The sequence below is a fragment of the Candoia aspera genome, chromosome 3 (assembly GCF_035149785.1).
Source record: "Candoia aspera isolate rCanAsp1 chromosome 3, rCanAsp1.hap2, whole genome shotgun sequence".
Lineage (NCBI taxonomy): Eukaryota > Metazoa > Chordata > Lepidosauria > Squamata > Boidae > Candoia > Candoia aspera.
The window spans coordinates 58,383,975-58,399,075 of NC_086155.1; the positions used below are offsets into that span (position 1 = coordinate 58,383,975).

Genomic DNA, 15,101 nt, shown 5'->3' on the forward strand with positions numbered 1-15,101 from the left:
AACATTTCTCTAACCAATGGCACTAAGTGCAGCACTTGGAAAAGATACTCAGATGCAGTGATGTGTCTATACCTATGAAGATCAAAACAGTGCAAGCCATGGTATTTCCTGTGACACTCTATAGAAGCAGATGTGGGACTTTGAAGAAGTAGGATAGGAAGAGTAATGATGCTTTTGAATTTTAGTGTTAGAAAGGACCCCTGAGAATACTGCGGATAGTCAAGAAAACAAATGGATCTTTGAACAAACAAATGGATCATTGAACAAATCAACCCAGAGTTCTCATTCAAGGCACAAAACACTAGGCTCAAATTATCCTATTTCAGACGCATTATGCGAAGACCTAGTTCTCTGGAGAAGGCCCTAATGCTGGGAAAGGTGAAAGGAAAGAGAAGAAGAGGATGACCAGCAGCAAGTTGGATGGACTCAGTTACAGTGGTGATGGAGGATCTGAAAGATCAAGTCAGGGACAGATTGTCAAGGGAAAAAATCTATGTGGTTGCTAAGAGTCGACATCGACTTGATGACACATTATCAAAAGTGCAGCAGGTCAGCCATATTGAATTAAAGTAGTTTATATTTTTTATCCTCTTGCAGTTTAATTTCATTCTATGGCTTCTAAGATCTGCCTCAGGAATTCCCAACAGGAACAGTATTATATTTATAAATATCCCAAAACTCTCTTATGCCAATTTACTTTATTTAAATTTCACTGACACAAAATTTAAGAATACATCTACTTAGAGAGATAAGATTAATTCAATAAACATTATCAGTGTGTTACTAAATTAAAGATTTTTAGTAATTCTTAAAGATTTCTTATTAAAAGAAAATGGCATAGGCAAATATCTTGAGTTTTCAAGAACATTTCAACAAGCAAGGTGGTGAAAACAACACAGAAGATGATGGGGAAAAAAACCAAAACACCACACATGGTCTTTGTTAGATGCCTTCACCTCCTGACTTTTCTTTTCTTTTCTATTCTATTCTACACACACACACACACACACAAATAAAAAAACTGGAATACTATAAAGCAAAGTTCAGCTTCCATTCCTGTCTTTATTTCCAAGAATGCTACTGGGTCTCATAAACTTTCTTAGAAAATAAAAATGGAGGGCTGCTTCAGCCCAGTGCTATCTTTGGAACTATGCCCACCTATCCAGAAAAAGTGGGGAGGGGAGGTGAGCAGTAGTGACAGAGAACATCTTATGGAAGAAGGAGGAGGATGACGCAATTGTATTTTAAGAATGTCTACAAAGCAGGATGTAGCCATCTTGTGAATGGGTCAGCCTGCCCAGGCAAATATTTTCTGAAGACATCTATGACATGCTTTAAAAAGTCCAAATGTGCAAACAGTTCAAAAATCTGGGCTTTCTGCTCCAACAAACTGAAGTTTAAAAACACATATTTCCAACATATAATCTTTGACATTTTTTGCACTGTTATACCAGGAAAACATCTGCAAGGTCTGGGATGATATCTCCCTGTTGATATCAACATCTTGGTTTTCTTTTCTAGGAAATATGTTTCTTAAACATATTAATTGTTAAAAAAGGGGGGGAGGGAAAGGACACGTGTTGCTGGAGGATTCTAAAGCACCCGAGGTTAAGACCACTCAGGATTTCTGGGAGTCAGGTGGCATATAAATTTAATAAATAATAATTACTGAATACAGTTTTAAATAAGTAAAAGTGAAATTGATGTTGGGGCAGCGTTTCTCACCTATTCCTCTACCCTGCATAATAAGATGTATACTCTGAAGGGAAGGCAGAAATGAAGCATACTAACCAATAAGCTCAAGACACTCAAGTGACATTTTAGAATTTTATTTTCTGGTATTTTCATTTTAGAATTTTATTATAAATGAATACAATAAGAAAATAAGGAAAACAACTTTCATTTTTCATTATTTTATCCTGTTTGCATGTACTGCCTTGAGCCTGGAGGGATAGGATAGGACTTCAGCTAAATGATGCATTAGATTCCTTCCTGCTCTATAATTCTGCATTTTATATAGGGAAAGTTCCTTTTTACAGAGAACTACTGTATATTTCTATGAAACTCTGGAATGCCTCTGAAAGATAAAACACAAGAAAGAAACCTAGATAGATAGTTGGTTTGTGAACTGTTTTTTCAATTCTACTTCAAAACCATTTTTTTTCTTTTTTAAAAGACTGAAATGAATTACCATAGATACTGTACTAAAAGATGTACAAATAAGTATTGCTGGGAACAATTTTACAAGGTGATTTGCATCATTTAAAAAAAAATCCTCCAGATCGAATTTTCACAGAGACACAGCACAGCATATTATTAACAGAAATGATCAATGTTTGCCAAAAATCATTCCATCATTATTACCTTTCAAAGCCTTTTTAAACAGGTGACTTCACACTAATTTTTTGTAGTGTGAAGTCACTATAAATAAAATACAAACAATTTATTTCTTGTTAAGTTATTACAGAAATTCTGTACTATTCACAATATTTCTTAAATGGAAGCCATTTCAATTCCACTCTCTTTAGCTTCAGGCAAAATGACTAACCTATATTCTTTTAATAGAAGGATATGAATGCTGCTGCTTTTGAAAAGAATAACATCAGCCTGGAAGGACAGAGTCGCCGTTTTCCTCCGTTGCCGCCGCCTCACCACCACCACCACTACTCACCATAAAATCTTCAAGGAATAATATAACAGATTCACTAACAACTGAGTAATAGTTTAATACTAGTACAGGGTTAACAAAAGAGACTAAGACATGTCCAGCAGTAGTTAAGGTATAAAACTTAAAATAAACTACAAAGGTTATCATTTTTTAACCAATTCATCTGCATACAAAGCTGCTTTTCAAAGACAGTATTTCAGATTATTTTATAGAAAAATGACAACAAATAAAAATTTATCTGCCTACTCTAGAGTAGTGATTACTCTAGAGTAGGCAGATGAACCAAACAGGGGCAAAGCAAAAATAAAATTCCACACCAACCAATAATTAAAGTAAATATTCAAATTAGTTTTGGTCAAGCACAATGAACCCTTAAAAATTTTGAACTTATCTGCCAAATTTATTGTGACAACACAACATTTTGTTGACAAGGTTACAGTTTAGATGCTTTTAAAGACTAGATTGTTTTTTTTTCCATATGATACCTCCTTCTTCTTGTCAATGATGAAAGCCACTTCGGGCCCACAAGCATGCCTTCATTTTGGACTTGTTAACTCAATCTTGTAATTACTTAGCTACAGTATTTTAATCTGTCATCCTCATAAACTGCCAACAAGGCTTTCATAACTGCAAACAGGCTTCTCGTTTTTAGGATGAACTCTGGCAAAGGCTGAATACAAGACCCCTGAGGAGTGTAAGGGAACAGAACCACCAAATGTCTGGTTGCCATCTGTTCTACCCATTTACTCTTCAATATGTAAATAAACGTCAGAGAGCACAGGGACCAGTGAAACACACGGTTGCTAAGTGAAGCCCAAATTTCTGCCTCTCCTCCTGATGAGCAGAGCAGTGGCCTCAGATACATGCTGAGAGTACACCATGAAAGGCTCTTTTGGGATTCAACAGCCTCCCCTTTGAAACACCAACACCCTCATAAATAAAGTTCTTACTGTCTGATGGATGCCCTTTCTCCAGTATGGAACCCCTGAAAGAATAAACTAATGGATGAATGAAAAATAAACTAGGCAAGCACCCTAGTAGACGCTTCTATTTTCCTTTACTTTCAATGGTTGATGCAGCAGAAAGAGGAAAAAAATATGGTCTGTGTTTTTTTAACTATATAGTAAGAAGATCAGTTTACCCTCATTATGACCCAGTGATTGAAAGGAAACTATCCTATTCACATCCATTTGCTAAAAGGGCATGGTTGTCTTAGTTAATTTCATGCAAAAGTGATTTTATGCAAATGCAAAAATTCAGCAGTAAAACAAATATGGAATATATAGCACATCCAAATTAATAGTTAAGGCTTTCTGATTTAAGGTATGGTATGTTAATTATGTACATACTGCAGGTTCAATTAAAGTAAGCAGAGATTAAAATCAAAGCAACTATAGATTTTGAATATTCATTGCAAAGCTGACAATTGGATTTAACCCCAAATATTGAAAATATAATAACTGATTTAGATATCCCAGAGAAAATCCCTGAAGACATATGATCTAGGATCACTCAGAACATATAAATAGGTATAATGTTATCCTTATTTCAAATTAGTACAGTCAAGCCAACATTTTTTAAAGATTCCTAAAAAACTTGCACTGCAATCCTATGTGCACTTACCTAGGACACCTTGCTGAACTCAATGAGACATTTTGGGGGTAGGCATCTATAGGATCGCAACATTAAATTGCTGAATGCAGAAGAAATAGCGTATGATGAAAATAAACTGAGATCATAATTATAAAGGCTTTGTGGGGTAAAATCTGGCCACATAAGATTCTGTTACATTGCAACAAAAATATGTTTAATAATACATACAACAGTCCCTACAGTTCAGAAAACAATACGCTGACAGTAGATCCTTGTAATAATATATATTAATCACTATAATAGTTTTCTAACACATATTTAATGTTATAAAGTTAAGCAGGGCCATAGCTGCTCTCCTAGGGAACCATTTTCTTAAGTGGATAAGAGCAATCCCAAAGAGGACATTAAAGAAGTTTATTAAATTAGAAATTATTAATGCTTGAATAATTTTTTTCTTTCATAGTATCAGAACTATCTGGGGCTATCCAATTAAGATGGATATCAGAACAAATCAAAGGTAATATTTCTTTATGTAACATAAAAACTACATGGCTTGTTTCAAAAAATGGTAACAAACCAAGGGTACTTGGAGGTGTGATTTTTATTGTATAAAGATAGTCTGATTCATGGCTTTTACAAGGGGTTCAGGCATCTTTTCCATTTACAGTCCTCCTGTGTTTTTCCTAGCATTCCAGCTTCTGCTTGAAGACCTCCAGCAAAGCAGAACTTCTTCCCAATTACTTGCTTCTATTGTTACCGACTGATCTATTTCATACAGTAGTTCTTCCTATTGTTAAACTAGTTCAGTAAATCCCATCCACCCCATCTCTCTGGAAAATATCTATATAATCAAGATATCTACTACCCCAAGTCAGGTCAGATCAATAGATCCCTAAGGCTAAATACCTGAAACATGCAGTTCCCACACCCAGTATCTGTTTTACCCCAGACATTAGCATGTAGCATTCATTCCAGTTTTTCAGTGGTTAAGGCAAGACATAAAACATTCAGTTGCACTGTAGTTGGTTTATTTATCTGTTCACTCTCTGCTTTTAAACTGCACCAGAAACTTTGGTTATACTGTATAAATCCAGCAGACTATATATTGGTTTGAACTAGGAAACCAAAAATATATAGCTCTTGTGCCCACCATCAATTTCAAAGTTTAGCAGTGGGGGGGAGGGGTGCGCACCTTCGAGTCAGTTTTGATTTCGGGCAATTGCCTGGGCAAGTCCCTTGAAGTTTTCTTGGCAAGTCCCTTGTAGTTTTCAGAAGTGGTTTGCCATTGCCTCCTTCTTAGGGCTGGGAAAGAGAGACTGGCCCAAGGTCACCCAGCTGGCTTTATGCCTGAGGCAGGATTAGAGCTCTTGGTCTCCCAGTTTCTAGCCTGGTGCTTTAACCACTACACCAAACTGGTTCTCTTAACACTTTCATTTACAGATATATTATTATATAGAGACATAATTTCCTCCCTCCCTCCCTCCCTTCTCCTTCTATTTGAATAAAACATCCAAGATTGTTGGCATCATAATTCAAAAGTCTGAGACTGAGTTTAAAAATGGTTAGTTATTCATTTTTATCTCACCTTACCAACAACTGGATGGGACACAGCTCACTATCACCAGAGTATCTTTCCCCTAATCAATAAATTATAGATGGAGAAGAGTGAAAGAGTGCCAAGTTAGTTTTGAAAGATGTTCAGAACTTCTACAAGTTGAGTAAGCATTCAAATTAAGCTTCCCTTTTCATGAACTATATCATTCAACAAAAATGCCAGTACTTCGAAGTTACATAACTACATTAATAATGTAATGAACAGATTACAGGTGGGAATCTAGATCTACAGAATGTACACATTCTAAAGTTGTGGACAGAACAAAAATATAGCAATTTCATTTCTTCTGTGAGAACCTTGATAAATAATTTCAGTTATTACATGCTATTAAATCACAGCACAGGAATAAAGGCTCAAGGTTTTATATAAAGAAGATTGATAAGAACTAAAACTGGATATGAAAAAACTAGCTAATTCAAGAGTTTTCTCAGCTACCATCCTCATTAACAATTGTATATTTAATTTTGTAAGCTGCCTGGAATCACTGTATGTGAGTTGGGCAGCCATGTAACTTTAATAAATAATAAATAAATATTAACTTCATATATACTCTATACTCATATACTGATACTGATATCAGTAGATATACTGATATATACTGTGTCGCACGATTCCCATACAGAATTAGGGAAGCTGTAGTCCAAATTATTTAGAAGTCATCACTGCTGGTGAAGGTTTGTCTAAATTCACATGAAAATGTTTAAATAATTTCAATATGGTCTCAATGAATTGGTAAGACTTATTCAGCTTATTATATTACTCAAAATGATCAGCGCCAAGACACATTTTTTTCTGGAGCTCAACTTCAATCAAATGCCTTACTTTATCAGTTTCGGCTACTCAGGAGACTCAAAGTCCCACTTTCATTATTTTTTAAAAGAAAAAAATAGCCTCCATTTCTCTCCAAAACCCTAATGGCTTACATACACCAATAAAATATCCATTCTACAGAAAGAATAGTAGCAACCTAATTCTCATAGTTAAGTATCATGATATGTGCCAATTCTAAGGAGAGCTTTGAAGAGCACACCCACAGGAGAGGCAACCCTTCTTCCCTTCTACAGCAGATACAAAAGTGATAACTGCAAGACTAATTTGGTTTTAAGAAGCACAATCAGTGCTTAGATGACTCTATAAGCCATTCCACTCCAAAGTCTTCATAGGGCATATGGCACTGTTTTATAAGACGAGCTTTACAGATGAGTTAGCTCCTCTACATGTTTTCCATCCTCTTCCACAACTGAAATAAGGGAACAGAAAATATACATAGTGACCCACAGCAAAATGAGCAACTAAGTACTTCCCTACCACATATGTGCTTTTATTGCTTTGAACAGCCTGTAGAGGAAAACTGTCTTATGCAAGAAAACTGGATTAACATAACCTTAACTGAACTTGACTTCCATATTCCCTACAGTGGTCCTTCCTGTAACCATCCCTTTTTTCTAATAGGGTCCAGCTTTACAAGAGAACTTCAGAAAGAATTCATATCAAGGATGAGCAAAATAATATTATATCTGCTTGGTTTTGCTTCTGGATACAAACTGTATATTGTTACCTAAGGATTTTCGCATACATTCCACCATGAGACACAGACCTTACCAAAACTCCCATGATTTTGTGTTATTTATTCCACTGCCAATCCCTTGAACTCTATTATTATTTTTGTTGTACAATGTGTTAATATCATATATAAAGTACAGAAGTCTCTGTGGTGTTGTTAAGAGAGGTGAGTGAGGCAAAGCACTTGTTATTTTCATTTTAGAAATACACACTGCGCTTCAAAGTATAGAGAGCATCAGTTCAGCCACAGTTGGTAAAATGCTTTAAGGAATGAAATGCTCTGTTTATTTATTTCAAAATTAACTCATAAGCAAAGAAGTAAAATGTCCCATTTGTCTCTCGGCACATATTTCATGGTTGTTGTTTTTAAATTCACCAACAGTCCAAAAACATCTCTATTACAAGTTAGATTTTTTCCATGATCACCAAACTGTTCTCGACTGTACCAGAAGCTCAGATTCCACCTCCCAGCCATTAGAGTGAGCTTTCTTATGTCATGTATTTGGAAAGGAGGTTTTTCAGCAGAGGAAGTGAAGCGCTAAACTTGTCTGTCCAAAACTACATGGATCACTGACCCTCAGCAGCATACAGACCACTGCTGTGACATCACACTTTCCACAATATGGCTCCAAAAGATGTACCCAGCACGCAAGTCTGGATTGCTTAGCTGTTCCAAGAAATCACTGCTTTTTTCATTGTTTGTGGAAGGATTGTGAGTACATTTTTTGTAACTTTCATTCTGAAAGAATTAGGAAACTCCAGGTAGACCACCATAGACAAAGTCCTACTAACAACTGTATCTAACTGCACTGTTTAGTCAGGGATTCCATTAAAACCAGTAAACATTCATCAGTGCATGAAAATATACATTTTTCCACTCTGTTATACTGCTGGAACACTATATTTTAATAGCTGGTTAGAATATAGTTACTGACATACATTGGAGAAGAGCTTAACGGACGAGAAAAAAAACTGTCAGCTCTCATCTTCATATTCCAAACCAACATAACATTATCTATTTACATGCCAGCAAAAATGGTTGGTCTTCTTACCAAAGCAGTACAGTTTTGGGCCATATCTGTGGTTCTACTTTTCTCTGGCTCATACTGCATAGAGCAAGAGCCCTTCCCATCATTACTCTTAATTGCATAGGGCTTTTCCTTGTAATCTTATAAAGAAGTGAGAGTGTGTAGGAAGTGCTGACGGTGGGTTTCCTTCTCATGCCAAAATTGCTTCTACTCCCAGGAGGAGCAATAATAGCATGGGAAGCAGCTATGCCATGGGCTATTCCCGCATAACCTGAGTCTACCCATGCTGCTGCCAAACCCCAGGAAACAGATGAAACTTTGCCCAAGTTCACACACTGCTTTCTGCCAGGAAACAAAATATTGCAATAAGCGGGATGCAAGGCCACCAAAACAGAAACGAAGACATTTTCCCACTTATTAAAGAACTCCACAGATTTATACATAATGAAAAGTCAAATATCACTGTGTTAATTTTATGAAACTAGTTCTGTCCACAGTAGCAGTGGTAATAAGGTGCAGTAGTTCCACACTGAAAATGGATACACGGCTCAGATTCAAAACTTACTGCTTGTGTATCCAACACAACAATGGGATCATTTCATGACCTAAGATGATGACTGATTTCTCGATTTTATTTCATTGCTGTTTGATGTTAGTTATGTAGATTTCAAATTATCAAATTATTGATATGCTTTATAAATCCTTAAACTAAATTTTATATTAAGAAGTGATTAAATTAATATTTTAATTCACTATCCAAATGGATATCCAAATATTGGATCAAGGCATCTCAGAAAATACTGAATATTAAGTATTAATATGACAAACATGTAATCATAAGAAAAGTGAAAAAACCTAGACCTGAAACATTCTAATGAAATTTTATTTACATGCACTTTAGTGTACCTGTAAACACAATAGTTTCATTGGAACCCTATATAATGAAAAACTGTGTGGATAAGATTTAGAATATATAAAAAGCCAATTTTTTCGTTCCTGTTCTTCAGTCCTATATTAGGAGTCAGATCTCACTGAATGTGTAGAGATATGTAGTATTCTATAACCTAGGTCTCTTAGAGGAAACTTAGGATCTACAGTATAGTGAATTTATAGTACTATGTTTTAGATTAATATTAACTTCTAAATAGAGACATTAATCTGTTTTTTAAATTATTTAGCTAATGGATTTCTCTCTCATGCTTTCTCAAAGGTATGGCACACATGCTGTTATTGTTCATTGGTTGGCTTAATTTGTAAATCTTGTCCCTAAAACTGAATTGGAAACAGCAGCATTTTACCTGATAGTAGTATGTGCAAAAGCTGGCTTGCAGCTAAACCTCAAAAAAACCAAGATTATGGCAACCAGCTTGATTGATAACTGGCAAATAGAGGGAGAAAATGTAGAAGCAGTGAAAAACTTTGTATTCCTAGGTGCAAAGATTACTGCGGATGCTGACTGCAGTCAGGAAATCAGAAGACGCTTAATCCTTGGGAGAAGAGCAATGACAAATCTCGATAAAATAGTTAAGAGCAGAGACATCACACTGACAACAAAGGCCCGCATAGTTAAAGCAATGGTGTTCCCTGTAGTAACATATGGCTGCGAGAGCTGGACCATAAGGAAGGCTGAGAGAAGGAAGATAGATCCTTTTGAACTGTGGTGTTGGAGGAAAATTCTGAGAGTGCCTTGGACTGCAAGAAGATCAAACCAGTCCATCCTCCAGGAAATTAAGCCAGACTGCTCACTTGAGGGAACGATATTAAAGGCCAAACTGAAATACTTTGGCCACATAATGAGAAGACAGGACACCCTGGAGAAGATGTTGATGCCAGGGAGAGTGGAAGGCAAAAGGAAGAGGGGCTGACCAAGGGCAAGGCGGATGGATGATATACTAGAGGTGACGGACTTGTCCCTGGGGGAGCTGGGGGTGTTGACAACCGACAGAAAGCTCTGGCGTGGGCTGGTCCATGAAGTCACGAAGAGTCGGAAGCGACTAAACGAATAAACAACAACAGTATGTGTAGGTAAACCCTGGGTAAGTTCAGTTTGTGAGCAGTCAGTGGAAATGACAATGGAAATCTATAAATAATGCTGATACGTGTATACATTTATTTTTTTAACACAATGATGCTTTAAAAATGATTTTTAAAATATTTAGCATTACCTTTATTTTCTCATGAATATGCCGTAATGAGTCTGCAGTTCCCATATCTGCATCATCAGCAATACATACAATATCCAGCTTCAGTTTTGTCTCCAAGTTTAGCACTTTCTGAACGTCTTTTGTTGTAACCACAATGACTTCTAAAGAAGAGGAGGGAGCTTCTATTAATCTTATATGTCTATTAAATCTTAGAACAAATAATTCGTAACAATTTATATAATTTGTAGCAATTTACATCATTTGTGTAGTAGTATCAATACACAACTGATATACACTTATGAAAATAACATAAATTTAAGTACCTGATCTAGTATTTTGGATGCAACCAATTTGTCCTTTATTTCAGGAGATCGTCTAGATGGAAATTTTGTCTGCTGAATTTGAATTCCATTAAATCAGGGTTTGTAAAGCACATACAAACCTTCCCATGTAACATTCTGAAGAGTATGAAATACTAAATCATCTGATTTAGATGGTTTTAATCCAAGAGTTCTAAAAAAAACCTCACAAGTAAAACTACATATCCCTAAAATCAGCAATTGTTGGATGGATGGATGGATGGATGGCCAATGTAACACCAACTTTTAAAAGGATCTAGGAGGAACTTAGGAAATTACAGGCTTTTCAGGATAACATTTGTTCCTGGTATACTTGCGGGTAGAGAATTCTGGGAGTTGGACCACACATCTTAAAATTGCCAAGTTGAGAAACACTGTTTTAGAGAGTTCCAACGTGGATAGTAGTAAATTCATACGCACTGTTTATTTGGACTCTCAAAACTTGATGGACTTGGTAAGTCCAAGTTTATTTGGACTTGATAAGTCCCTCAACATTTTTCTGAATAAACTAATGGTAATGGGATAAGAGTAGAGATCTCTCTATTCGTTTGTAATTGTTTGATGAGCAGAGACCTTAGATTAGGTATTAATGGTCAACTTTCACAATAGCTGAAACTAAACAATGGGATACTCAGGGAACTGCATTAAGACCACTGCTGTTTAAATTTGTGTTATAAATGATCTAGAACAAAGACTGGCACAGTAATCTCCAGATGTTTGAACTCTCCCAGTCCCTGCCATTAATCATGGTGTATAGGCCTAATCAGAACATCTGATCTGCACTGGAATTATATCCAAAAGGAGTTTTGGATCAACAAGAAAACAGCTAGGCAAATTAATTCATAATGGAAATATCTCAAAATTAGGCTTCCGTTGGGGAACGGACGACTGAACAGCTGTACCCGCAGGCTAAGCAGGCGGAGCTGAAAATGAAGCAACTTTTTTCAGGCTCAGGCAGGTTTTCCTGAAGCCCAGAAATGTTCTCTGGATAAAGGAGAATGCCTGGAATCATCCCATTTGTCCTCTGGATGGCTGCTTGTAGCCAGAAGATTGCAAACAGCATTTCACATTCGACTGGTAAGAGCTTTAGCTGGGAAGTGGGGCTGTCATCATTTTCCAAGCCACCCTATGCCCTTAAAGGGACACTAAGACCGGCCACCCCATTTCTAAATCACCAATTTTTATATGTATGTATGTATGTATGTATGTATGTATGTATATATTTAAAGTATGTGTACCCTAAGAGAGGCTCTATACAGTGAGGAGAAGCTGATTTTCTTGGTGCTTAGTGTTATTTTTGGGATTACTTTTTAAAAATTCCTTTTTAAGTTTTAGACTTTGTTTTTCTTCCAAATATAAAGGAAGATTGAGAGTAACAATTGTCTTCCTGTTATTATTTTTGTATTGTGGAATCCTTGGTGCTCTCTGAGCCTTGTTGTTTTCTTGCAGACATTTCATTGCCATTATCACCCAGTCGGCTTTCATGCCTAAGGCAGGACTAGAACTCTCAGTCTCCTGGTTTCTAGCCCACAACAGTGAAAATTCTGGATGAAAAATGTATCAGTGAGTGGAGTGTTTGGAGAAAATTAGTAAACTCCTCCAGATCGTGATGTTATTCTCACATAAAGCCTGTGGAAGGAAAGGGTGATTTACATTGCCTTTACAAATAAATAAGGCATCAATGCACATTCTCACACATGCACGTTCTCTCTCTCTCACACAGACACAAATATACATATACATACACACAAACACACACACACAATTTTCTTCTTGGAAGTTCCCCACAGAACTTCTAAAACTACTTTTATATTCTTCTGGCTAAAAAAAGAATTTGGGGATTTAGCCCCACAGCTTTTAAAATGAAAAATGTGCTATTCCCTTAATATTCAAACCAAATTCCCAGAAAAAAAAGATTTTAAAAAATTACAGGGCATACATTCTTTATATAGAATGGTTATATACAAATGTTTACTTAAATATAGAGATGATCACAATAATATAATCTCCTTCTTCTAAGTCAAGTTAAAAGTCAAATGTGACATTCTGAATTAACTGGACTTCCAGCTATGGTGCCAATTTCCCTAGATTTATTGACATGGCTCATTCTCAGTACTGCTGCAAACAATGTACTATGTACTATGACTTTTCTCTGTGTCATTTTTCTACAGTGCATAATGTCATATTCAAAGCTGCTCACCTTCAAAACCAACTTGTTCCAGCAGGTTGAGTGGGTACCATATCAAGGGTTTGTTACCAATAGGAAGAAGAGCTTTCGGGATATTTGAGGTCAGATCCATCATGCGGGATCCACCACCTACAGCCATCACCACAGCTTGGAACTCCATACCAAAATCTGAAAAAAATGAAATAATCCAAAAATTCAACCAATAAGCAAAGCACCCATGTGCCTTACAAGAGGAAAAAGTACAGAACTAGTAACTTCCCATAATCCATAGTTAGACTCTAACAACCCTCAGAAACCAGCATCCTCTGCCTTCTGTTTTGCCATGTAACAGCCTGTTGCTGTATTACAGCCCAAGCCAGTGTACCCAATGTTGGAAAATGAAGAAAACTGTAGACCAACCTCTGAAAGATTATACATTCCCCATCCTTGTCTTAAACGTTTGTTTTCTGAGTTAGGGTAAGGCAGTTCAATTCTAAACTGGTGATGCTATGGCACAGGATGCCAAACTCAACTATTGCATTTTAATGTTGAAACATTTTTGTTAAGCAGCAGGAGACCTGGTCACTTTGAGCTGAGAAGACATACCCTTCTCGTACTCATAGACTTTATTACCTCATCTTTCTTTCAGTTTATTCTAGACCATTCTATTATGTTCTTAAGCCTTAGGACTGACAAGCCTAAAACCGCGGCAAGCAGACAAAATATGATCCACATGAATGAACTCCCATATTAAAAATTCTGTTGGAAGAGCCGGGAGACTTCAATTTTATACCTAACCAGCAAACAGGCTGGTCTTTTGGATCCTGTAGCAACTTTAACCTCCTCCCCTCATTACGATGCGAATCTAAAGATGCTCTTTATCCTCCAGTCGCAACGAAAATAAATAATAACTGGCAGGCTACGCGGGAGGAGGGTGGGCTTCGCTTCCTAATGTCCCACCAGCGCTTTGGTACCTGAAGCCTAAAGGCTGTTGTTTCCCCGTGACAAGGAGGAACCAATGGCAATAGCTTCGCTTCCCCTCCGGTGCACTTCCACGTCTGCGCCGCCAACAAAGCGTGCACACTCTTACCGGACCATGTTTACTCGTGGAGCGAATCGATGAACAGCCCTAACGAAGAACACCGAACAACCAATCCCTTGTCACTGGTAGGGAAAACAAGCAAGATTAAAGAATACCGAGCTATCGATTCCCGCAGAACAGGAGCCTTAAAAAGAGCTCAGAGATATCGATCTCCCCATTGCTTTTGGAAGCGTATTTAGATAAGCGGGCGCACGTGGCAGGTTGCTGATTTCCTATTTTTCTGAAAGGCAGCATCCTTTCACGGTGAAAAAGTATCCTGTAATTTCCAAAGTATTATGTCAATGATCAGGTTGCTTTCAGGGTTAAGAAACAAAAATGGTGATATGCAATGAGAAAATTAATACATCGTTGCATAGTACAGTAATGTAAAATTTTACATTTAAATATTGTCAGATTTGGGCTGATTTAGAAGTTATTGTGGAGTGCACACTATGGGCTTTTTCCCCCTGTTGAGTTGAGGCGCGGACCTATCTAGTGGAAAACTACTGCAGCTTGAAATGTGTTATACCCAGTGGAAGTCCCATACGGCCTCTATTACCTCTGTTTCAAGTCAGTGTAGTCACCTCACTGGTGTCCAGAGTAACGGGTGACAAATCCTAATGGATTTTATATACCTTGAGGCTGCCCTGGGACTGGGTCGGAATGAGGGAAATAATAAGTAGCAAAGGATAAGCTGTGTGTCTTATTCACGGGCTGGAGATGTGATGAAGTCAGCACCATGGGGACATGGTAGAAACAAAAAGGTGTGACAGACTTGTAGGTTAGTGCCAGTGGAGAAAAAAAGTAAAAAAAAGGCAAATTCTATGCTTGTAATCATTGGGAAACAGAATCACCAACATAATACTGTTACAAAGATCTATAG

The 15,101-nt window shown here is 37.0% G+C and overlaps 1 protein-coding gene across 2 annotated transcripts in view; it reads right to left on the minus strand.

Annotated features, from left to right (window-relative positions):
• Nucleotides 1-14,245, minus strand: part of EIF2B3 (eukaryotic translation initiation factor 2B subunit gamma) — a 107,230-nt gene extending 92,985 nt beyond the window's left edge. Inside the window, exons 1-3 of one of the 2 annotated variants that reach the window (XM_063297836.1) lie at nt 14,112-14,245; nt 13,171-13,326; nt 10,633-10,772 (exon numbers count right to left, since the gene is read on the minus strand). In XM_063297836.1, coding sequence (XP_063153906.1) covers nt 10,633-10,772; nt 13,171-13,318 — 288 coding nt within the window. In that variant the 5' untranslated portion in view covers nt 13,319-13,326; nt 14,112-14,245. The remainder of the gene's footprint in view (nt 1-10,632; nt 10,773-13,170; nt 13,327-14,111) is intronic. The other variant, XM_063297835.1, reaches the window with a different exon arrangement.
• Between the last annotated feature and the right edge of the window lie 856 nt (nt 14,246-15,101).